This window comes from Pollachius pollachius (assembly GCF_949987615.1).
Source record: "Pollachius pollachius genome assembly, chromosome: 19".
NCBI classification, from domain to species: Eukaryota; Metazoa; Chordata; class Actinopteri; order Gadiformes; family Gadidae; genus Pollachius; species Pollachius pollachius.
The window spans coordinates 14,634,179-14,657,320 of record NC_136952.1 but is presented as its reverse complement, the minus strand read 5'-3'; the positions used below and the strand labels follow the sequence as shown (position 1 = coordinate 14,657,320).

General features: G+C 43.9%; 3 protein-coding genes across 4 annotated transcripts; 1 reads left to right on the top strand and 2 right to left on the bottom strand.

The window, feature by feature from the left end:
* Window positions 1-2,258: 2,258 nt before the first annotated feature.
* timp2a (TIMP metallopeptidase inhibitor 2a) lies at window positions 2,259-12,226 on the bottom strand. The gene is made up of 5 exons (XM_079756362.1): window positions 11,848-12,226; window positions 7,421-7,521; window positions 6,871-6,979; window positions 4,838-4,962; window positions 2,259-4,295 (listed from the first exon to the last, which is right to left on the bottom strand). The coding sequence occupies exons 1-5, from the start codon at window positions 11,975-11,977 to the stop codon at window positions 4,098-4,100; spliced, it is 663 nt and encodes a 220-aa protein (XP_079612488.1). The 5' UTR covers window positions 11,978-12,226; the 3' UTR covers window positions 2,259-4,097.
* Window positions 12,227-12,679: 453 nt separating this feature from the next.
* sfxn2 (sideroflexin 2) lies at window positions 12,680-18,254 on the bottom strand. The gene is made up of 12 exons (XM_079756924.1): window positions 18,173-18,254; window positions 16,744-16,963; window positions 16,275-16,445; window positions 16,091-16,189; window positions 15,419-15,494; window positions 15,114-15,199; window positions 14,796-14,856; window positions 14,117-14,183; window positions 13,978-14,027; window positions 13,803-13,852; window positions 13,662-13,709; window positions 12,680-13,529 (listed from the first exon to the last, which is right to left on the bottom strand). The coding sequence occupies exons 2-12, from the start codon at window positions 16,896-16,898 to the stop codon at window positions 13,430-13,432; spliced, it is 963 nt and encodes a 320-aa protein (XP_079613050.1). The 5' UTR covers window positions 16,899-16,963; window positions 18,173-18,254; the 3' UTR covers window positions 12,680-13,429.
* Window positions 18,255-18,700: 446 nt separating this feature from the next.
* On the top strand, window positions 18,701-21,454 carry LOC307090684 (ADP-ribosylation factor-like protein 3; the record flags this gene model as incomplete). Of its 2 annotated transcripts, XM_079757432.1 has the most annotated exons (6): window positions 18,701-18,746; window positions 19,298-19,441; window positions 19,589-19,705; window positions 19,818-19,868; window positions 20,012-20,197; window positions 20,387-21,454. In XM_079757432.1, 6 exons carry the CDS (start codon window positions 18,744-18,746, stop codon window positions 20,432-20,434), a joined length of 549 nt encoding a protein of 182 aa, XP_079613558.1. In that variant the 3' UTR covers window positions 20,435-21,454. The 2 variants fall into 2 exon arrangements, with proteins under 2 accessions (XP_079613558.1, XP_079613557.1); XM_079757431.1 differs by lacking the exon at window positions 18,701-18,746 and having other exon boundaries at window positions 19,283-19,441.
* Between the last annotated feature and the right edge of the window lie 1,688 nt (window positions 21,455-23,142).

The window sequence follows — 23,142 nt, the reverse complement described above, 5'->3', positions numbered from 1 at the left end:
AGAAATTTGTGCCCTATCATTGGGTTGCCATTGTTACCATCTATGAATATGAATCAAATATCTACTTGTTTGGCTGCTTGCTCGCTCACCCCCTCACTCCCTCACTCAAACGTTGCTGTCTTACTTGCTCTTTGGTGACCTAATATACTACTTGATTTCCCTACAGTCTGTTGATCTGATTGAGACCAAAATGAATCCACACAAACATCCACACAAACAAACAAACCAACCCCCGCACACATTTCCAAACTCAGTCACCCCCTCAGTCAGTCACGATCTATGAACATCCCTGATCCATTCTCAACCCCTCCTTGGCCCCTGTCATCTCCCAACCCCTTATCTAGGGGTTGGGATAACTCATGATCCCTCCTCTCCTCTACTTTCCACTCATCTCCTCTACCCCCTTCTCCTTTTTGCTCTTCTCCCTTCCTCTCCTCTCATCTCTTCTTCCATCTTCTCCTATCCTCTCTTCTTCTATCTCCTCTCTGCTACCATCATCTCCTCTACCCTTGTCTCCTCTCTACTATTTCCCTCTCCTCTCCCCTCTTCACCTCTCCTCTCCTCCCTCGCCTCTCCTATCATCTACCCTCCTCCCTTTTCCCCTCTCCTCTCCTCTACCCTTGTCTCCTCTCCACTCTTTCCCTCTCCTCTACCCCTCATCGCTCCTCTCCAGTGCTCTGACCTCATTCAGTTTGGCCTTGATCTCAACGACTCTCGAGAATTATTTGATTAGATTTTTGGTGACACAAATAAGGCTGCATTCATAATATACCTGTGTCAAATATCTTCCCTCTGGAAATACTCCATAGGTCCGATTTATATTGTTGCAATATGAAGCATAAGAAAATATTTTTCAAGGCTCTGTATCTTTGTCTATCTGTTGGTGTGCATAATGACTTTAGGTGATCCATCTATCTTAGCTCCACTTATCCCAAAGGTTCCGAAAACGGATCAATAAATTGGATATGGATTTCTGCAATTTGATAACTGGCTTATATTAAATATGCAACGATAACTGATCCAATAAAGCAGCAATGGTTTCTGGACCTAGACTGAACCTTGTAGTGTAGAAGCATTGTAGAACCATCACCAGGAGTATAAAGAATATGCGACTACCACTAGGGGGCCGGAATAGCACCATGTACAATGTAAATGACGATTGTTAGAAGATAAGTAATATGGTCTTGGAAAAGAGCAACATTAACAAATATAATGTCATTATGTCCGGTTTCAAGACAAATTAATAGCATATACTTGCAAGAAGAAAAGATCAGAGCTATACTTGTACTTAACACATTTCCTTGTATATGAACTCTCAGGGCCGTCGCACCAAATTCTGGGCCCTGTATACAAGAGGTACTGATGCCCCCCCCCCCCCCCGAATTCCCCCTGGGCAGAATTGTTGGCCGGGGGGGGACGGACGGACGGACGGACGGACGGACGGACGTGGCCTGGTGGCCGCTGACCGCAGTCTGCGGCTTCTACCACTAGGGGGTGGTAGAAAATCCTAAAGAATCTTTTTTTTTATTCCCATGGGCCCCCATCCCCCCCCCCCCCCCCCCCCCCCACACACACACACACAACTGTCCACTTTACACCCGCAGTCCGACGGCCCTGTGAACTCTGCTGTGGAATGAAAAGGAATATAAACAACACAACGGACTCACAGAGGGTGGATATTGTCGTTTTGTTTGGGATGACAAACAAACTTAGTTTGGCCGTCATGTTTCCACATTTCTGAAATACTTTCCCCATTGCCTCGATCACCGCAATTCTTTAAGTATGGTGTTGGTGTTTGGTCTGCCACACTCAACCAACACAAAACCTCTGGATATGTCCAGTCCCCTACAGCCATGTCACACACAGACAATGTGTATGACCGTTATCCAAAGGGTGTAGTAAACTTAAGGTTGTGATGATGAATCATACTGATAAATGTATTTGTAGTATTTACTGATAAATGGTTGACTCTTTGAAGACTTTTTTGTAAAACATAATGAAGCTATTACTCAGATTTGTGTGTTTGTCAATGTAAAGTAATAGGTATTTTGAGGAAAGTTTGCTCCTGGTTGAAGAATATGTATCAATTATCATATGTGAGAGTCAATGCTCTTCATGAATAATAATATGTTGCTACTCAAGTGCTCACTGTCATTCTTCTCTATAGTAGGACTGACATTGAAGTTATCAGTTCCCATCTCTTGGGAGACAAACTCCAGTCACCAGAGACATAAAACCAGCCGGGGCCCATCTTCTTTCAAACGTTTGTTTTTTATTTGATAATACTGAATATTTATGTCCTTCGCCTGGACTAACACAAAGCACAAAACACATGCACAGTCCTCTACCAACACAAGTTATCCAACTTTTTGGACTTTCTAGACTCTCGTATGTACTGCGACGTACCGCTCCTACTCTCACGTTACTCCAGCGCAAGATCCTCTTCAGTCTCAACGACAGCTAGATACGCACAAATCCTGACAGATAGAACACTGAAGGAATAGAAAATGAGAAGTTTACATGTTTTTTAAATTATGCCCCTAATACTCCATCGTACTCATGGTTTATGTAGCCTGGTGTAGAAAACAGCAATGTAAACTCGATTTGGCTAACTTGCTTTCTAGAGCTGCTATGAAGCTTGGTATCATTAAATTGAAGAAACTGGATAAAACAAGCGTTAAAGCCTTGTGCCAACATTGAGCATGTTCTGACATATTAATATTGCCCCACAAGATTAGGTCAGCAAATCTTTAAAAACAATTGCAGTTGGCTTTTACAGAGTTTACAGATAATACAAAGACATTGAATAACATCTCAACTCTCTTATCCCTTATATACCATAACCTTCCAACTGCTGCCATTTTGTTTTACAGAAAGTGGTACATTTGTCTTCATCTTTTCATGACAAAACATAATAGAACAAGCTAGCAATAAATGGGTAGTTATGGGTCAAAAGCTGCACCTGAGGTCCATCTCAGGAATAACAAAAATGGCCTGCAAGTGCGCAGGCTTCGTCATTACTGGAACTCATCCTCAAACAAAGTGCAATTATAGTTCTAACGCAGTAGATATTAATGATCAACTAATAAAAGTATATGCATAGGTACTGTACAGCTACATAATAACGATGTGGGCGGGGAGGGTGGGGGGGCTGGAGAGAAATATAAATGTGAAGGAAGATACAGGTTGGTAAGGATCAATGTGCATTATAAGTTGCGGTGGTTATACGCTGTACTTCGTAAAGACTCTTGTAGAGGCTGGATTCTTGTGCAGAACGGTCTAGTGACCGAATGAGGAACACTATTATTAACCAAATGCTAGTGTTCCTCCTTTCCTATGCAATATAAGTTTCACCTCTAGCACACAGCCCCATCTGCAGTGTGGTGGTGTGGTAGTGTTCAGTTGGGCCCAACCGGTTCTAAAAATATAAGAATGTGAGAAGCAGTTGATACGATTTGGACTTGACAAGCAATATGGAGGACAATCATAAAAAAAGGCAACTTGGAATTTGGCTTTGGAATACAACTGGAGAATGAGGTAATTTAAAGTAAATACACAACAAGTCACAAATGATCTTCCATAGCTCAGATATTTATATGGGGGGGGGGTGGGCGAGAGCAAAGTTAAGAGCTTCGTGGGGCAGGAAGTGCTCTGTCTCTCTAAGAATTAATATCCTCCTGACGCCAGCCTCAGAAGGAAATACATCATCACTTGACCAATCTATGCCATATGAAGCCATATGCGTGTTGCCATGTCTGAGAATAACATTGAACAAGGACATCTTTGTTCTTCTAAAAACCCATTGGATAGCGATGGAGTGAAGGGATTTCTACGCTCATAATGTTGACAAAAATGACTAGGATCCACATAAACAAAGGAAACTAGATACCAGAAGTTGTTCTCAGAACGACAACTCATTTTAGTGACAACTACACTTTAAGGTTGCCTTTATAAAATTCACTGCCTGTTTTATCCATAACGGGTTCACCTTAACATTTCTGATGGAATCATTAAACACATATATATTCTTATTTTTTTCTTAGTTTTCTTTTGTTTAAATTCAGTTGGTGCAGTGGGCCGAGGGACAGGTCATACGACTAGGGGTCCTCAGCGTCCAGGAACTCCTTCTTGGGGGGGGCGATGCCCCGGTACCAGGAGCAGGAGCTGTCGGCCCTCCGGACACAGGCGTAGTGGTTGGCCTGGCGACCGTACACCTGCTTCTCGATGATCAGGTCCGTCCACAGACACTCCTCCGGAGCGGAAATCTCACAGGGTAGCGTAGGGCAGCGAACGATCTGTGCGCGCGCACACACACACACACACACACACACACACACACAGACTCTTAAAGGACAGCCAAACGCCCTTTTAACTCGGTTTTATCAAGGTAGGATGTGTGTGCCAGAGCATGCTTAATCAGCAGGTTACTGGTAACATCCTAAGAAGGGATGCATGCAGTGCGTTCGCTTAACCTGCAGAGGAGACATCTAACGGCAACCAACGTACCCACCAAGTGGTGTTGGGGTTCGGTTCTGATGCGTTCATCAATGCTGGTCATGAACGCATTGGTCCAGTCGAGGGTTAATTCGTTGAACATTACCAGATTTGGTGGTAAAGCGTTTTTAGTCAAAATACTGTGTTTATATTTGTGGTTCCATTTATATGGGCTCTTTCGGCTGAAATGTTACGATCCAACGAATTCATATTGGTTATTTCATTTGATCATCATTAGGACCTAGCCACTATTCCTGCTTCAGACTTGTCCCTCAGGTCAAGTCATGGTTTTACGCCATCATGTCTGCAGTGCAAACCTTTCCTCTGCAGACTCTGCACCTACCTTGCACTCGCAGCCCATCTGGTAGCGCTGAGTCAGGCTCTTCTTCTGGGTGGGACTCATGTTGTCCCACAGCATGATGTAGTCACACAGGGTCACATGCATGCGTCCGCCGCTCTCGGCCTTGCCTGCACAGGAGCCAGACAGATGGGGATAAAAGATAAAACCACCAAAACAGAGGATTCAAAAACACACAAAGATTACTACTGCATGGTATCTGAAGGGTTCCAGAGGCAGAATATCTATGGTTGGAACACACCGTCTGGTTAGATAAGGACAGACATGACGTCAAGGGAAGCTATTTTGTCTCCTAAAGTGAAGGACAAATAGTCCTTAAATTTAATAAAATAAATAAAAGCTTGGTAAATCTCAAACAGATTGAGCACAGGTGAAACAAGGGTTATTGGAAAGGCTTTTTGTTTTCGTCAGTCATCATTTCTTAAAAAATAAACCTAAAAACAAGGGAAATATCAGCAGGTCTTAATCCGAACCAGATGGCCAGCCACCGCAGATGCAAAACCGGCATTTAGTGCTCACCACACGCTTCTGCTTTTGTCAAATCTTCAAAAGATCAACTATTGTACCTGCTTGTGATGAAGACTAGCATACCGGTTGGCGCCCTCCCCTCACCTACTGCCTTACACAACCATCCCTCCCTGTCTGCAGAGCAACCCTCAACACGTTGGAAGCCTTATCTCCCGCCAGTCTAGAAACAAAGTCTGTACCCGCTTGATCCTTTACTGAAACCCTTCCTATGCCTCACTGCTAGAAACATTGTTGTTTTTTATTGCAACGCTCCTAACTTGTAGACTGGCTTTGTGGTCGTTTTTAGCTCGCCTATGGCTCCAACATCCTAAATCATCAACAAAACCGTGGTTCCCAGAGAGAGGAAATGCTGGCTTCAGCAGTTCCTCTCTCTTACAACTCTGTAATTAGGGGTGAGTGTTTGCGGGTCCAGCGTTGCCTCGCGATGAGGAAACCAGAGCAGCCATGAGATCATGCCCCTGTGCACTTTTCTGTCCCCTCCCTCCTCGTCCTGCTAGCTCTATTTATTTCATGTCTATGTGTGTTTATCTGTCACCACTGAAGCTGCAAGTGCTTCTAGTCTTGAAGGGAGTAAGGCAGGTAAATATTTGAGTGTTGTGGATTAGATCCTGTTAACTGAACTCATTAAGGTTCTCGCTTTGACAATATACACACACCTTAATCACGGAATAAATAGCATATATTTATACCGCTCCTTGGAACGCCCAGTGTGCTACAAGAGAGTCGTACCGTGGTATGCACTTTATGGTCTTTTCAAATGTCATTTAGTTGACTGTTTTGAAACAAAGCAAAATATCCGTTAGGGCAACCCCTGGCGTACACATCCTCCCTCTAGAGGAACGTACACATTCACTCCCGTCTCCAGAGGGCTTAGGTAGCAGCATATCATTACCCATAATAACATAAACAGCTGATCCTCCAACTCGGCAAATGTCCCGTCTAGAGACCTTCCGTCTGCCCACCAGTCTCCACCTGCACCTGCCTGTCTGTGTGTCTGTCTGTCTGTCTCTAGTTTGGAGATGTATTTAGATGCATAGTTCTTGTCCGTAACTTCTTTTGTTCCTTGCTTTCCCTTCTGAATATCTTTGTTCCAAGACATTGAGGTTTCTTGCTCCAGAAATATGCATATTCCAAAGACAACAATCTAACCGTTGTTGTTATTCAACGACAACAATGGATGGTCTAGTGATTAAGGGTGGGGGTTTGCCTCCCAGTTGTAGTTCTGGGCCAACTACCCCTTTGGAAAAGTGTTTTCAGCAATAAGTAGCAGACCAAACATGTTTCATAGAGAATTACCACTGTTTAACTCAACTTTACACATTGGTCCAAAAAAAAACTAAAATGTTACCTCAACAGTTACTGAAACCCAAACAGAATGGTTTTCAACTGAAAAGGTTTTTTGGTGTTTCCGCACCCTTTAATGACATGCATCTAAATACATGCCTAAATAGCAAGTAGTACATTGAAGGGATTGTACAATAAACACTGACCTGAGATCAGGTACTCCTTCTTTCCGCTGGTATCCAGGGTAACGCCGCAGACGGCAGACACCGGCGCGGTGAGAACAGCCTCGATGTCCTGGCTGGGCCCTTTGAACATCTAACCACAAAGCAGCACCACTGTGTCAGGTCAGAGTCATGTCCTCTGGGTTGAACTATTTCTGGGGGGCTCCAGTTTGAATGAATAGAAAGGGACGGAATCATCAGGGAATTCACGATTCTGGTCATTTTGCGATTAAGATATAAAAAGTGTGATTCTATCATGCGTGGTTAAAGCTATTGGTGAAACATTCTGTTTCTACAGGTCCAGGTCTACAGGTTTTATATATGAAAGCAGGTGAACAGAACATCTATGTATATCAACTATAGGAGAATACGGTGTATATATAGGAAAGGAGCTCTCTGTAGGACGGTATGTATCTACGTTGCTGGAGATTTGAGTCCACATAATGATACTAGAGGTATCACTGAACTAAATAATCCAGATTCTGCCATCACATAGAAGTTTCCCCCACCCCCAAGTGAGAGGCGCCCTTCTGACCTTGATCTGCTTGATGTCATACTGGATCCGTTTGATGGGGTTTCCGTAAATGTCGTTGCCAGCGTCCAGCTCCTGTTCGCCCACCACCTTGGCCCGGATCACTGCCAGGAGCGGGACCAAACAGACCGTGTCAGACCGTGTGCTGGTTATCCCAGACTAGACAAGTGTACACGCAAACACATACACACATAATAAAGTCAGAAACACAGATGTGAAAAAGGGGAAATAGAGGAGCGCAAGACCGCATAAACTCTGCCACCCTGCTACAAAAAGACTTCAGTGACAGAACATTTTGTTGGCGCTATTAAAGACTTGAACCACATGAAGGCCTATAAAGTCTGGTTAGTGACCCAGTTTGATCAGAGCCATATTGAAGTTCAAGTAAAACGGTCCAATTCACGTTAACATTATCAAGAATCAAACTGCCGTTTAAGGCTTTGAACTCCTCATTGGCTCGGCTCAATAGGGAAACTGCAAATGGACCACAAAACCTGTTTTAAAAGAAGGATTATATAGCCGTCTAGTTTCATACAAACATACATATATATATTACATGTAATAGATTTAACATCCTCCGGGAATAACAGCCTCGGAAGAGAGAAAATTATGTCGCAATAGAAAGCATAACCATATATGGATCATACAAAATCCTGAACTGGTCCTGCACATCAGGAAAAAATTCAAATACAGTACTACGTTGGAACAAAATACAAAGCAAAATGCTCTAAATAGGAGATCTACAAAATAAACTGGATTGCAGGTACTAATGCTTTGGTATTGTCAAATTCCATAGAAATCCAAGTAACTAGTTTTATGCGTGTGTGTGCTCCATCTATGCGTATGGAAGCTTATGTTCAGAATGAATAATATGAGCAAAAAATAAAAAGGTGTAATCCATAAAATATCGTGGAGCGCACACATATCCGCTAATGCACATGGTGGATTGCTGTGGCTCTCACACCCATTGGGCGGGATAATCGCTTGGAGCAAACACAAATATGGTGGCGCTCACAGCTCATCAAGTCAACAATGGCTCACAATGCTGCACCTTTACACCCCTCGGCCAAAGCACCCACACCCACACCACCACATCCTCTGTGTTCTTTGCACACGTCACCGCTCAGACCTGATAGCTTGGTCACACCACCCAAAATAGCCTCTTGATTAGCTTGTGCTAGTGAGAGTCTTTACTAAAAGGCCACACGCGGTTCTACAAGTGCCACTCAAACCTCGTTCCCTAAACGTCCGCAATTTTCCCTTTCATCCTGAGGCCTCTGTGAACACGCACTAGCAGCCAGGGTCCGCGTATATCAACACAGTATACCTGGCTGCTGCTGCTGCATGTGTTCTCACTGCTGCATTCCATTCAGTTTTTCCGCTCTCACTTCCTGACTTCATTCTGAGCCTCCAGCTAATGAGCACCAGGGAGCAGGACGTAATACAGAGGCAGAGGGCTCTGCTGCACGCTGCGTTATGGAAGATGACCCTTGTTTACCTCGGTGTGCGCATTGCAGGCAGGTCTGCGCCCTGGCGTGGCCCCAGCAACACTGGGACAGACTACTCCTTTGTAACCCCAAACCCTTTTGTCGGATGGAAGCTGCTGACCACATGATGTACAATGGACATTTCAAAACCGACCTCGGCCTATAACTAGGCTACTACAGTACTAAGAGACCTGTTGAGTGAAAGATTGGCATTAATAATACCCCCCCCCCCCCGCCATTTTCACAAACCACCAGCTGACCCACATTATAAGTGCCCCCCAGTGCCATGTTTAATGGATTAAACATGTGCACAAGTAGCACCGCGTAATATTTTCCATCACACCCACCCCTGTGGTTATCAGAGTCCTGCCCCCTTGCTGCGAGTTGGTCTTTTTTTTTTTTTGTTTGGATAACTTTGCTTTGAGGGTTGCTTAACCCGCCAATCACAGGTGTCGTCACTTCAAGGAGTTCAGAATTGATATCCCACAGGTTTTGTGGTTACCTGATTGCAGGATTATAGATGGGGTAAATTTGGGTCTTACTTCTGTAATGTGACAAGGTCTGCAATGTCCTGCAGAGGAACTCACATTGATTTGATGCCAAATTGTGTTGTTCATATTTTGTTGGTTTATGATTGTGCCATGGTACTGAGCTAACCGGGGGAAAAAGACCCAATGTGTCTTCAAACATGGACAGAATATAAAGTTTACCATCACGTTTCTGGTGGTGTTTCTAGCAGACATGTTGTTATTCTGCTCCAACATGGAATCAAAAGGCTACATCAAGCGTATCACTTTAGGGTTTCATTGATTGGGACTGGGAGAAAACGTAATTTAAGTGTGAAACCCATTTTATTGTAGAAATGCTTCAGTTTGCAAGGCATCAATTGAATACATGTTATTATAAACATGTTTAGTTGTGTTGTCATGTTTTTTCCCTTAAACTCCATTGAGCATTTTTCCCTTAAGATGTACATTTTTGTTTATGGGCAGCCAAGGGTAAACAAAACAGCTCCGCATAACTCCTCAGTGCCAAGTCAGGTCCCCGGTGGACCTCATTCCCAGGAAGGGAAGCTGACTATAAAGTTCCTCCAATTAGACTAAGGACAGTCTGGCCTGGCCGCCAGGCAAAAATGTAAGTTCCCCTTTGCGGGCAGCGGATTGAGAGAACAGACAGCCCATGCGCACCAATCACTCTGTACTCATCGCTGGAACACCATAACACGCATCCTTCAGCACACACATGATTAAAACATTTGTTTGTCAATGGCGCCCGTGTTCATTGGTATTCATGTTGGGCAGCAGACACACCCACAAAGCAGGTTTTCATCACCTTAGTTTTTACCTTTCACATCTTTGCGGCATGGCCGATGCCTTCCTCCTCCTAGTGCACTGGGGTTAACATATAGTGCTTACCAAGGCCAGGCCACAGAGGACTAGGCAATGGCTTTAAAAGAACCACAGATCTGCCTCAAAGTGTTGACTAAAAGGCACACAAACCCCTCTGACACATCATACGCTCGCGGCTTGCAGCGCCGAGACTGAGTCACGTCAGAACATTGGTCAATAATGAAGAGGAACAACGTTATTTTTAACCTGTTTGTGGGTGGGCATGAAATGCATCATCAGGCGGGCTATGTGGGGATTGTGAGATGGAAGGTATGAGGGCCCCAGACTAACAAGGAGTGTCTCTGAAAGAGAATTATTCCTTGGGATCATTTTCTTGGTGAATACTGTGCATATTTGAGACAGCAGTGATTTTTTTATTGTGCCATTTCCTCCAGAGCATGCCCTGGCCAGATGTGCCGCCAGATGGCTTCAGACCGTCCACGTTGATACGAGAGCCAATCCAAGCGCTCCGAATGCTGCCCAAGCGATGGGCAGGGAGGTGGGGTTGCTTGCGTGTTATCTGTGTACATGGGTAAATGAGGTGTGAACTAACAGTCTACCAGTGCAGCAACTTTGATGTTGCTTATTGAAAGTCCCCACTGTGAGGGTGTGTGTGTGTTTGTCCTGGGGAAAAGTCTGGAAACCCCCAGCAACATTCCTACAATTCCTGTCCTGCACCACTCCTCAAAGAAAAGATCGAGAGAAGAGAGGGACTTGGGGAGGAGGAAGAAGCGATGGAAAGGCAGGGAGCTGGTGGCTTGACTCCGTGGTTAAGGAGTTGTCATTACATTCCTCTCAGTACGCAGATTGACTCTCCTCTCTGTATCCCCCTCTTGTCACCCAGGCTGGTCCCCCCCCCCCCGCCCTCCTCCCCATACAGTTTTGCGGGTCGTCTCTGCCACGTTGTCCTGGGGGCTACTGGAAACGCGTCCAGTCTTCAATAAACACCAAAAGGGCCTTGGTAAACATGCATAGTTCCCTTTAAAGAGGGCCTTGTTGCCTTGTGAAATCACAACAATAGAATAACCAATTAAAGACTGCGTTCTAGGTCCGACTAACCCATCCAATATATCATATCCGAGAATGTCATCCGTATTGTGACAAAACCAAAACGTTGTTCCAAGGGACCCCAAACGGAGCTTGGGATAAGAGTTGAATGAGTCTATGCGCAATTGTGTGCGCGGCGCGCGCAGTTGTAAATCATTGTGGCAAATCAGAGAGAACAGCCAATATATATATATTTTTAAATTTCTTTTGTTTTTAATATTAAACGGCTCAAGTTCAACATATAGGTAATCTAAGGATCAACACGACTGCCATGAGTTTATGATTGTGCCATTTTATTTGAATGCCATGTAATGACTCCCCAAACTGTTATGGGACATATGGCCTTGTGCAGCAACACCCTTCCCAACCAAACCAAACCAGTGATTGGCGGAATAGTGAGTGAGAATAAATTAATAAGAAAATGCCGAAAAACATCAAATCACACGGGTCAATGCGATAGGGACTATGTAAACAACAGTTAATGCTGCTGCGCACTAGCGTTACTTACCCACATCCGCGTTGCAGAACGCCTGTTGCGGATGCACGGGGGCACAGCTGCAAGCCTCTGTTAGCTCCTCTGCCCGCCACAGGATCAACACAGCCAGCGTGCAAACCAAGCCGTTCATTGAAAACGGCATTTTTTTAGTGTGGTCTCTTTGTCACTATATATGGCGCAGAACGTTGAAGCAAGATCCAATGAGAGCCCTGTTGCAAAAGACCTACCGATGTCAACACTCACGGCGGGCTGTGCTCACGATCTCCCCTAATGGATTGGCTAAATACTTCAGCTAGTTTGAATACTGTGAGCACAAAAATAAACAGTGCAAGTTACCGCAGCCTGTTGTCAACGTTCGCACGTATATGGTTTCCAGCCTGTCTAGTGGGACTGTTTTTGTTAGAGGATCAAGGCGTTTTTATAAAGCTGCCCTCACGACTCCGCCCCCTTCGGTAACAATATGTCCAGCTGTGGGCGCTCGCGCTATTGGCTGGTTCTGTTCAGGCTGTAGGCAAGGCCAGTGGATCTTAAAGACTGATTTCTATGCTGCATATATTTTTCTTGTTTTATTATGCAACCATCATCAAAGGCAGAGGGTATTAATGTTATTTAAATCTATAGCCTATATCTATAGAGATTTCTATCTCCTATCTATAGATATATAAAAATCTCATTCTGCTTAAAAATAATTTTTAATAAGCATCCAAAGTCACAACTCTGTCTACTCTCTATGGAGGGCCCTCTATTCGAATGTATAAAAGACCAAGAAAGATTTCCAAACATGTTATCAAAGCTTATTAAGTCCACAATCAACAATACCATATATTTTTTAAAGATTTGGCTATTTATGTTTGAACAGGCTGATTTAAACCATAAACCAATGCATACAAATTATTGAATTCACAGTAAAAATCTGTCTATACTTAATGCATAGCAGCAGCACCACACCTACCACAAAAGAGGCACAGAATTGAAGGGAAATTAATAATCACTGTTCAAAAACACTGACAATGGTGTACGAAGAGCAGTCTGATGGCAGTAGTCCTCTTTCAACAGCTCACAGGTAAGGCAAGGCCCTCATTGAGGTATATAGCATTAGGGAAGGACAAAAATCACATTGTAAGCGGTGGAACATTATTATTGTTCAAAATGAAACACACCCATGTTGTCATGATTGCAAACACAATGCATCCACGTGTATTGTCACCAACCAGGGGTATGATAAGTCACTGCGGCTAGGAGGGAGAGAATCATTTCTGGTCCAGTTTCATCCTTCTTAGCTTAATTGTTCCAGCAACGTAGTGTGTTGTTCCTGAGGGTTTGGTTTATCGTCGGGGCGACATTTTGGATATAGACGAGGGAATAGACAACAGGGTTGGTCCAAATTAAGTCAGGTCAGCTGAAGGAGGAGAACTACCAAAAAGGAAAGATGAAATAACAATGCACCTCGAATAGATGAGAGAGAGGGAGAGAGGGAGAGAGCGAGAGAAGTGTAAGCCATTTGAAACCGCTACCATCACTACTGAGCACCGTGTACATCAGCATCGTCACTGGCCTGGCATCAAATATCAGAGACACAGTCTTAGCCTCCTCTTCAAAGGCCCTTGTTAAAGTAGACGTGCTGTACACTCTCGCCATAGCGCCCCCTGATGGAGTCTCTCAACTCCGGCTCCAGTTTCGACACCGCCATGGAGCTGGGAGGGGAAAGAAACCAGTTAGAGATAATGTCCTCCACCCAGCCATCCAACTGGCCATCAGTGATGAGTAATGATAAGGCGATGGCCAAGGGATGGTGCAACGCTTAACATGTGTAACGGGCTAGTCACCAGTTCTGGGGGAACAAGGAGCAGGCGGCCGGGACCATGAACACCAGGCTGGAGGGGACAAACAAACCACTTGGATCAGTCTACACCTCCTTACTCAAACACATTATAAAAAATAACAACTTCCACTTCGTTCCAACTTACAACACGCCCACCAACATCACTTGGAGTGGCCCATGAAGATATGTAATTTTCTATAAAACAAGAAAGGAAAATAGATAATATATGAATACATATAAATACATCCATACAATACATACATAAAACATCTATTGGTGTGCATTTCATGAGACGAAGCAGTGTAGGATGAGGTTCTTACCTGCATGAACTTGTACTTCTCTAGCCTCTGCATGATGATTGGAAGAATGACTAAGATGGGGACGAAAGGTAACATAAGACCAAAACGTGTACAATGCAAACCAACTAATCGATGATAGATGTACATAAAAGGTTCATACTCATGCCAGGCGCTGCCATTGTAATCCTTGACAGGACCACTTGAGAAATGCCCTTAACTGCTGCTTTCTAGAGAGTAAAACAAGAGAGTTGGATCATAAAGCATTATACCGAAAAGCAGAATTAATACCACATCATTGTTTAATACTTTGCTTTTTGGTTAAAATGCTGGAAATCAATACATTTATTACAACGGTAAAATACAAGTTTCTACCAGATGACCAGGCAAAAACAATATGCTCAGAGCTCTGTGGAAGTATATTTAAATTTCAGCTGATGATGTTATAGAGGAAATTGTGGTTGGTAAATGGGGTATAAGCGGAATAAATCTTTCAGGAGTGTCCCGCTATGACCACATCCCCACCCCTTTGTATTTTCCAATATTGGTAGAAACCATGGTTTAATCCTTACATCGAATTAAATCATTTTTAGAAAAATATTCAAATAAAATTATATATATATATATAGAAATAAATAAAGCTTTGGCTAGATCCAAACTTGTGATCTCCAGCCGCGTCAGCGTTCATCCTAGCAGGTACACCGCTAAAGCTTTAGATAAGCCAATGTCCTAATAGTTTAACCAGTGATCCCCGACCCAGGTGCATGAGGCATAAGCTGGTGGTTACAAGGCCTAGACGCTCCCATTTGAAAATAAATACAAACCAAAGCTGAAAGACCTACCTTAGAATGACCAAGCTTGTTGCCGTTCTCGTCTGTGACTGCAATGCCATTCAGGATCTCCCTGAGAGAAGAGACAAATACAAATATAAAAAAGGACCATGAACAAAATAATAATATAAAGTTCAACTGAGATTATTGGCAAATAAAATCATGAATAGCTTAATTATTTATTTATTTTTTATGTCCTTCCATGATCACTCCTCTAACAGACTAACTCTGCCAACATCCACATCTCAGTAACCTTCAATAAAACCGAACCATATAAATAACTCGGGTCCTGCTCCGTCAACACTGGGGTACCAGAACCGGCTGACTCACTGTTGCCTCATCATGGGGATGTTGACGCAGTTAGCCGAGGCCACAGCTGCGAATGGGACCCAGCGGGCCACAAGGGGCGGGGCTTTCTGTAAGACAACAGCATCAGCAGGTCAGAGGCTTGTGAAGTATTCATCACAACCCAGAGTTGGACCACGCAAATCCCCCTGTCCGGCTGGGCAAGACGTCATTCCTCCCCACTGATTTGGAATGTTAGTGAGGGCTGGGACTGTTTTGTTGTCTTAGGGCCTGTGCACACAGCGACCTGTTTTCTGGGGGGGTTTGAAGGGGAATGGGAGGATTCATACCTTGGTGTAGAGGTTGAGTCCGACGGCTGTAGCCAAGGCTGTGGTGGTGGCGGTTAAATAGGCTACTCCGATCTGGCTGAAATAAAACAGGAAAATGAAAAAAGAAATCAAAGCATGACCAATTGAATTAATTTGGAGCCAAACCACATGAACACGGGACAGGACCAATTATAATCAGCTTAACGCAATACTTAGTTGGTTTCCCCTCCCATAGTCCTGTAAATAACTGACTTTGTCTAATTAACAGGGAAAACATTTTCCTAAATCGTTGCAAGCCCATGCATTTGCAGGTTGTGGAAATATGTGAATGAGAGCACCGGTAAACAGAGCAACGCGACCCTCCAACCTTTAGTATGTTGGTGTGTGACCTAGTTCTGGGAGAAACTAAGGCTTAAGGCTTCAACTATTGATCCTAGCTACTGACTCACTCAGTCCCTGGGGCATAAACCATACATGCACTGAGCTATTCAACATTGCAGAACAGTAGCTTTATAACCATGGCCTGTTCTCTCCTCATATAATATTGGGATATAACATACTCATGGCGATCAGTGACATTGCACTGTGAAATCAAGTTGACTATATACTGAACCACAAGCACTGCTTGGACCCGCCTCAGAAGGCTTTCATCATGTGCCTCGTCCACCGCGTCTCCCCCTGCATGTTTCTCACTTGGATGTGATGGGCGATGCGGCGTTGCGGTTGGTGTAGTTCACCAGGGCATTGAAGGACTGATTCACCCACTGCCAGAACACCACGGCAGGAACCGTCCTGGGAGGGAGACACGAGTTAGGAGGACAACGCCAAACGGAACCGCATTGTCTCCGCTGTGTGTGTGCAATGTGTGTGGTTTAACCTGTAGAACTGCAACATGCAGCCGGTGATGGCCATGCCCCCGGGGACCTGGAAGGACATGCGGCCGATGATGTTCATGCGGTCCCCCGTGTCCGGGTGGAAGGCCGAGTCGTAGAGCTTCTTGGCGTAGTGGAGCTGCTCCGCGGGGGTTCCTGGGGGCGCCGAGCCCGCCCTGCAGCGGTCAGGATGGGAATCAGAGTCCAGGAATACAAGTTCAAACGCAACACATGCTTATATTTCACAAGCAATAGAAAAAAAGAGCAATAAAAAACCCCCACATATTTTTATTATTTGATCAACCATACCGGACATAAATAAAATAGGTAGAATCAAAGCACAGACACTATATAAAGGAATGGCAGGACCACTAACAACAACGCTTTTACAGGCCACAGAAACGCAACACAACACTGCATGGCATCTACATGATCCCAATATTTTGGGCATAATGTACGATGAGTGAAGATTACCTGCAGCTCTCTACCAACGCTTTGGCCTCGTCCAGGCGCGAATCCGGCAAGAGCGCCGTTGTGAAATCCGTAATGTTAAAAAAGTGCTTCAGTCGCCCTGTGAACGTGGTTAGGTCCCATCGTGGCGCGTCAATGTCAAATGAGCCCCCAGACATGATGGTGCTGTTCTCTTCACCACTGCTCCAACTGAATTTGGCTTCCCAACAGCTTCAGTCGACACCTGGAGGACATAATGCAATGTTTTGCTACTACAATAATGATCAATAAAGGGCAAGGTGCAGACTCTTCTTGTTAACTAAATCCAGACTTCAAGGATCAACTGATTTGGATCAAATCTGTCTTGAAAAATATGTCCGGATATTCTCATTTTCAACTTTACCAGGGGTCAAATTGAACTCTAGGTCAATGACCTAAAGCCTTTGAGATATAAATTAACTATAAATAAACTATCCCAGAGTAAACATGGCCAAGTTTGTCCCTTCGCAACCACTGCTCTTGAGGGGATTTACACTAGAAATCATTGACCTACAACAGCCATCTACCAAAAAGTAATTCCGTAGTTTCAAGGCTTTGATTTATGTTTGTTACAATCCAGGTGAATCGTGTCAAGGATCCTATCAACGCATTGTAACTACAGTCTATGATTGTATCATAGTAGTAGCTATTCCCTATCAAACCACAGGGGCAATCAACAGAACAACATAGCCAAAAGGACAGATTGTCAGGAGAGGATGCAATGGCACCTGCAGAACATTTTTAATGTGGGGGAACAGGGGGAATTCTCCCCTAGCAGAAAACTTTTTTTTAAGGGGCTTGGAGGCACCCCTGTCCCGAGGTCGATTCGAACCTACGGGGATCAAACCGGCTGCGGCTGGAACTGTTTGTTTTCAGATGAGAGTCAAGATACCAGCTGCAGCTGGTAGAAACGGCTGTGTCATATAGTATACGATGTATACTATATGCTACAGACTGCAATACGAAAAAACAGTTATAAAATGTCGGCCACATGTCAGGGCTGGCATAACGTGGCCGCTCCCTCTGCTTGACAAACTACACATGCAAGTCGTGTTGCAAGCGTTAATCTTTAAAACCATTTTACTTGGAGGACTTGCTTCTTGTCACCTGTACTTTAAATGCTGCACAGAAAAAGCCCCGACTGATCATAACACCAGCCGATGCACACATTAACCCAACTTTAACAAAGCCTGCAAAAAGTTTGTTCGAATACGCTGTCTTCTTAACAAGTCTACGCGCTGTTTCCTTGGTATATGTGTAGGCTAACGTCAGCCAGTCGGACCACATAGGGTGATGCAACTGCTACTCCCATTACTGGGATGTGTTTGCCACACAGAATCGACATTACAGCTGTACGTCACGCCGGTAAAATGAACTGCGGTATAATCTGTAACTCCAAAAATAGTCTACGTACCTCTCGGAGTCCTCTTAAACGTGATACAAAATAACCTGTCAAACAATCTATGGGTCTTGTATCATTGTCTTGTATGCGCACGTGGCGAACTGTCGTCCAATCAGAATTCGGGGCAGTTCCCAGTCGAAGATCTATGCAGTTCATCCAGTTTACAGTCAAGTGCATAATAATTCTTGATTAATGATGTAATAATTATGTATTCCCGACAATAAGACAAGCATTAACACACTGTTTAGTACATACAAAATGATGTGCAGGAATGACGACATCTTCATAATTACTAATGCTGTAAAAAATGATATTATGTATTAAAATTATTATTATATAATGCATTCAGACAATATATGTATGATAGATGTATGTGTAAACAACAAACCATAACATCAAACTAGCATCTGAGCTGAAGCGGCAGTGTAGCGCACTGTAGCCAGTGTTGCCAGATTGGGCGGGAAATCTGTCCCAATCTGGCAACACTGCCCCGGCGGACGACGGAGGCGCGCGGCGTCGTGAGCGTGGTACGTCATCCCCCCTAGTAACCCTCGGCAGCGTCTTGGGGAGATAAGGCAACAAGATGGTGAGTTTCATTTATTGTGATATTTGGATATTCCTTTTGAAATAATTACTCTGGTGTGTGTCGACTTGACAATAGTATGAAGAAGTTGTATTCGCTTGGTCCCTCTGGACGTCCTCGTCACGGCGTCTTTAGGATAAATACAGATTTTTCCTGCAAACGCCTCCTCCTGTTGCTCCGTTCATTTATCACGGGAGATTAGCCTAGCCCGTTAGCGGACGAGCTATCTGTAAGTCCCGATCTGTTGTGTACCAGCCACCCCCACTTGATCTCGAATATCACAATAGCATATACTTTCTGAATTAACCAGTCAGACACAAGATCCACTATTGTAAGCCTGCTTGTCTGTGCTTTTGGATTTAGGTGTGGTAGTGCATCCTTTAACTAGGAAAGGATGGACATTGGCCTGTGATGTTGGTGGAAGGGATACCGCTCCACAGTCACTATAAGGCATTTTACAACCACAATGCCTGCCCCTGTTCGATGGCAAGTAGTATCTGATGGTGGATTCGGCTCAGCTTACTGATTTATTCCTCCCGATGGCTTCGTTGCAGGGATTGCTGTCGATTTTGCGCAAACTGAAGAGCACGCCAGACCAGGAGGTTCGGATCCTCTTACTGGGTCTGGATAATGGAGGGAAGACGACCCTGCTCAAGCAGCTAGCGTCCGAGGACATCAGCCACATCACACCCACACAGGTATAAAACCATTTATAATCTCGTTTTGGCAACTACGATGCCAATGTAAGTACTAACAATCAACACTCGTCCCATAATTTGTTTCTGTTAATCTTCCGGACATGTGCAAGGGGAACAAGCTCTTCTTTGTTATTTGAAACAATTCAGGGTTTCAACATAAAGAGCGTGCAGTCTCAAGGTTTTAAGCTGAATGTTTGGGACATAGGCGGCCAGAGGAAGATCAGACCTTACTGGAGAAACTACTTTGAGAACACTGATGTCCTAGTGAGTACATTCTGGACTATGTTCTTTTTTTATTCTAAGATACAGGCCCTGTGTTTACTACATGCCGACAGGATAGGCTACCATGTTTAAGCAACCCACCATTGTGTTTCAGATTTATGTCATCGACAGTGCTGACAGAAAGAGATTTGAGGAAACGGGGCAGGTATTTCAACCATTATTTCTCCTACGAATATTGCTAGACACCTTTCAGTAATGCTCTATAAATCATTTTCTGTTAAGGCAGTAGGTAGAGTCCCTTCCTACCACGAATGTGTGTGTGTGTGTTCTGTTCTGCGTGTGCTACAGGAGCTGGCCGAGCTGCTGGATGAGGAGAAGCTGAATGGCGTTCCCGTGCTGATCTTCGCCAACAAGCAGGACCTTCTGACCGCCGCCCCGGCGTCGGAGATCGCCGAGGGCCTCAACCTGCACACCATCCGGGACCGCGTGTGGCAGATCCAGTCCTGCTCGGCCCTCACTGGGGAGGGGATCCAGGTGAGTCCCCCTGCGTCCGACCAGGCAGACTCATCGAAACGTGCCCTTCTAGTCTCTCCATTAGCTGTGTCCACCTAGCGGCCGCCTTGGTCCTACAGCGTAGAACCAAGATGGCCGCTAGGAGAATGCAGCCAGTATAACCATTTCACCATGACAACTCTTGCCTCTCTTCTCTACTTTCATTTTTAGGAAGGAATGAACTGGGTCTGCAAGAGTGTCAATGCTAAGAAAAAGTAGCTCTGTTTTCTACTGAGCAGGACTGGAAGGGAAATGTACACATACACACACACACACACAACCTGCACCCTCCTGATATGTTGCTTTGAATGTACACACACACAGACATACACACACACGGCTATATTCCAACATGGACTTGAAGAGGATTAAACCATCCTGCATCTTTGTTTTGCTTACACTTATTAACCTCAGAGAAGCTTTGTTTGTCCCTAAACTAAAAAAAAGGAAGTGTTTCGGTTTTTTATTTTAAGGAAAAGACACTGCTCTTACCAGCTGAATCCGAGCCATTCCCATCTCTTTCCTTCACTTCATAGGAACCCCAACATTTCGGGAATTGCCTGTTTGATCACTGAAACTGCGATGTTTTGATTTTAAAGGGTACCCTCTGAGGAGCAACTACTTTCTCCTTTTTGTTGATGTATCTCTTGGGGCTAATTGATGAGTGTCTTTCCACTTTAAGATGGCTCTGTCTTTTTATACCATTCCATGTCTGTTTGCTTTTCTTGCAATGGCTCTGCTTGAAGTGAGGTATATTTTTGTAATTCTTTATTTATGATCATGTAGGATGCATACAAAGCCTAAACAAGTACTCTGGTGTGTGTGGGATTTTAAGAACAAGAAATGCTTTTTACTAGCTTGAACTTCCCCTGTAAAGGTTGATACCTCTTCATGTATGTTTGAAAAATAAATAAGAATTTTGAAGATAAATGGTTAAGAGACGCTAAACTTTTTGTGACGATCAATTGTAAATAACTCGGCCCTGTTTTCATTTGTAAAGTTATGCACATGTTGTAGAATATACGTTACGTAGCTGGGTTTGTAGGCTTTAATGTTGACATATCTAATGTGGCAGATTTGTAACAGATTTACGCAAGTAATAATGTATAACTTTGATAACTTTGTGCAGTTCTCTCTCTTTCTGTTAATGGAAGTCATTCTTGGTCATTTATTTTGGAAATTCCTGAATGATATCTGTAAAGGATCGAAGGTACGGGGATAAAAAAATAAAGTATGACATGGAGAAAGATGTTTCCAGAAAATGAATCGGTTTCTTTTCAAAACAATAAAAAAAAGCTTACGGTGTGGAACTTCGTCATTTTTTGCTGGTCTCTATATTGAGGACGGTGATCTGTGTTGAGCGTTTTCTCAGTTATTGGCCTTTTGCTGCTAAACTACAGACACACTTGGCAGGTATCAGCTTGCTGTGACACGTGTCACAGCGTTTGAAGAGGCCTCTGCAAGAGACGGAGCTCAACAACAATGATAATATAGGATCTAATTCTACCATCAGTGATAGTCCTCTATATGATATAGCTTTAACTCCAATTACATGTCTGACAAAATTGAGAAGACTGCAATGATTCCAATTGTTATTCTCGTATGAGCCCATGCCTAGGACACCAGCACTTAAAAGTTACAATGCTAGTGTTTTCACACAATCCTTGGTCTTAAAAGTTTATTTTAGTGGTGTGTATTGATGACAATTTTGAACTCAAAGATGGGTCTCTGACCTTTTCTCTCATCCATGGTCTCTCATCAGTGATGCCTCAAAAGTTGAAAAATTCAAAGGCTGTGGCAAATATACTCAAATACGCCTACACGTATCCCTAGGGATGTTACAAACTCATGTCATGACTAGACCCAAGAAGGCTGAATAATTACTTTGTTTAATAATTAAGAAAGAAACAGTGTCCATTCTTTCAGTGGAGTCCATTTCTCCTTTGGGTTACCTAATTGTTCTAGAGGGCATTCCATCACACGATATTTACTTTGATCTCAAATTATTTCATAGCTGCCCACCGTCAATTTCAGGGTGGTTGACAGAGCTCCATCAAAAGGCCGAAAGTTCTGTCTCCATCTGCTGGCCTCCAAACATCCATGGATCCATGCCAAAAGTGGCAACGCTTTGAGGATAATGAAAATAAAAATATATTCTTTTAAGGGCCCGCATGGGTTCAAAAATATCAAACAGTCCCTTTGGCAGGATTCGTTCAGCCTTTCATGTACAGGCGCCTGATGAATCCTTTGAAGCCGAACACAAAGTTTTGCGGTTGTTTTATCAGTGAATAAAAAAAAGGCGTTCTCCCTTCTGTGTGCGGGAGTGTGCGCGTGACTTAACGAGCCAGACAGTCTGATGCATGATCATTCAATTGTAGGCGAAAGGAATACTGCGTTTAACGACGACAAGGCAGCTGTTTAGCAGCTGTGACTTTACATAAGTTATAGGGCGAAGAAGTGTGTGTGATATAAAACTATTCCCGTAATTCATGATGAACCTATGACACCAGAGTTCCTGTTCTCTACCGAGACTTGCTGACAAGAGATTTGAAGAGCCAAGACATCTGCAGCCCTAGCAGCTCTACACAACAGAAAGTTTGGAGGATACAGCTTCAACAGAATATTTCATGTGACTCATGAAACATTGTGATGCGTCGATCTTTACATTTAGCATCCCGAGGACAATTGAATGTAGGTCATGGTCTGCCAATTTTCAAGAAGCAGATTTAAGACAGAAAAAAATATATACATGCTAATCTAATCAGTTTGAGGTCACCATAGCCACGCAAATGAAACCCGTGGAATGACAACTCAAACGAAGACCTTTCCTCTCAGCCGTGCTGTCGTGCTACAGTCCCCCACAGACACCTTCTCATTGGCCACACTCGTACTGGGCAGGACAGGGACATAAAGAGGGCGTGGCTATG

Bases quoted from the DNA above. Each gene is read 5' to 3' on its own strand.
- sfxn2 (XM_079756924.1), bottom strand. From the start codon at position 16,898: ATGTCTGGGGGCTCATTTGACATTGACGCGCCACGATGGGACCTAACC. The intron at 16,446-16,743 runs GTAATCTTCACT...TGACCGCTGCAG, and splicing joins GCGTTGGTAGAGAGCTGCAG to GGCGGGCTCGGCGCCCCCAG. The intron at 15,200-15,418 runs GTATGAATCCTC...GTTGTCTTACAG, and splicing joins GACTCAACCTCTACACCAAG to AAAGCCCCGCCCCTTGTGGC.
- timp2a (XM_079756362.1), bottom strand. From the start codon at position 11,977: ATGCCGTTTTCAATGAACGGCTTGGTTTGCACGCTGGCTGTGTTGATC. The intron at 7,522-11,847 runs GTAAGTAACGCT...CGCTCCTGGCAG, and splicing joins GTTCTGCAACGCGGATGTGG to TGATCCGGGCCAAGGTGGTG. The intron at 6,980-7,420 runs GTCAGAAGGGCG...CTTTGTGGTTAG, and splicing joins ATGACATCAAGCAGATCAAG to ATGTTCAAAGGGCCCAGCCA.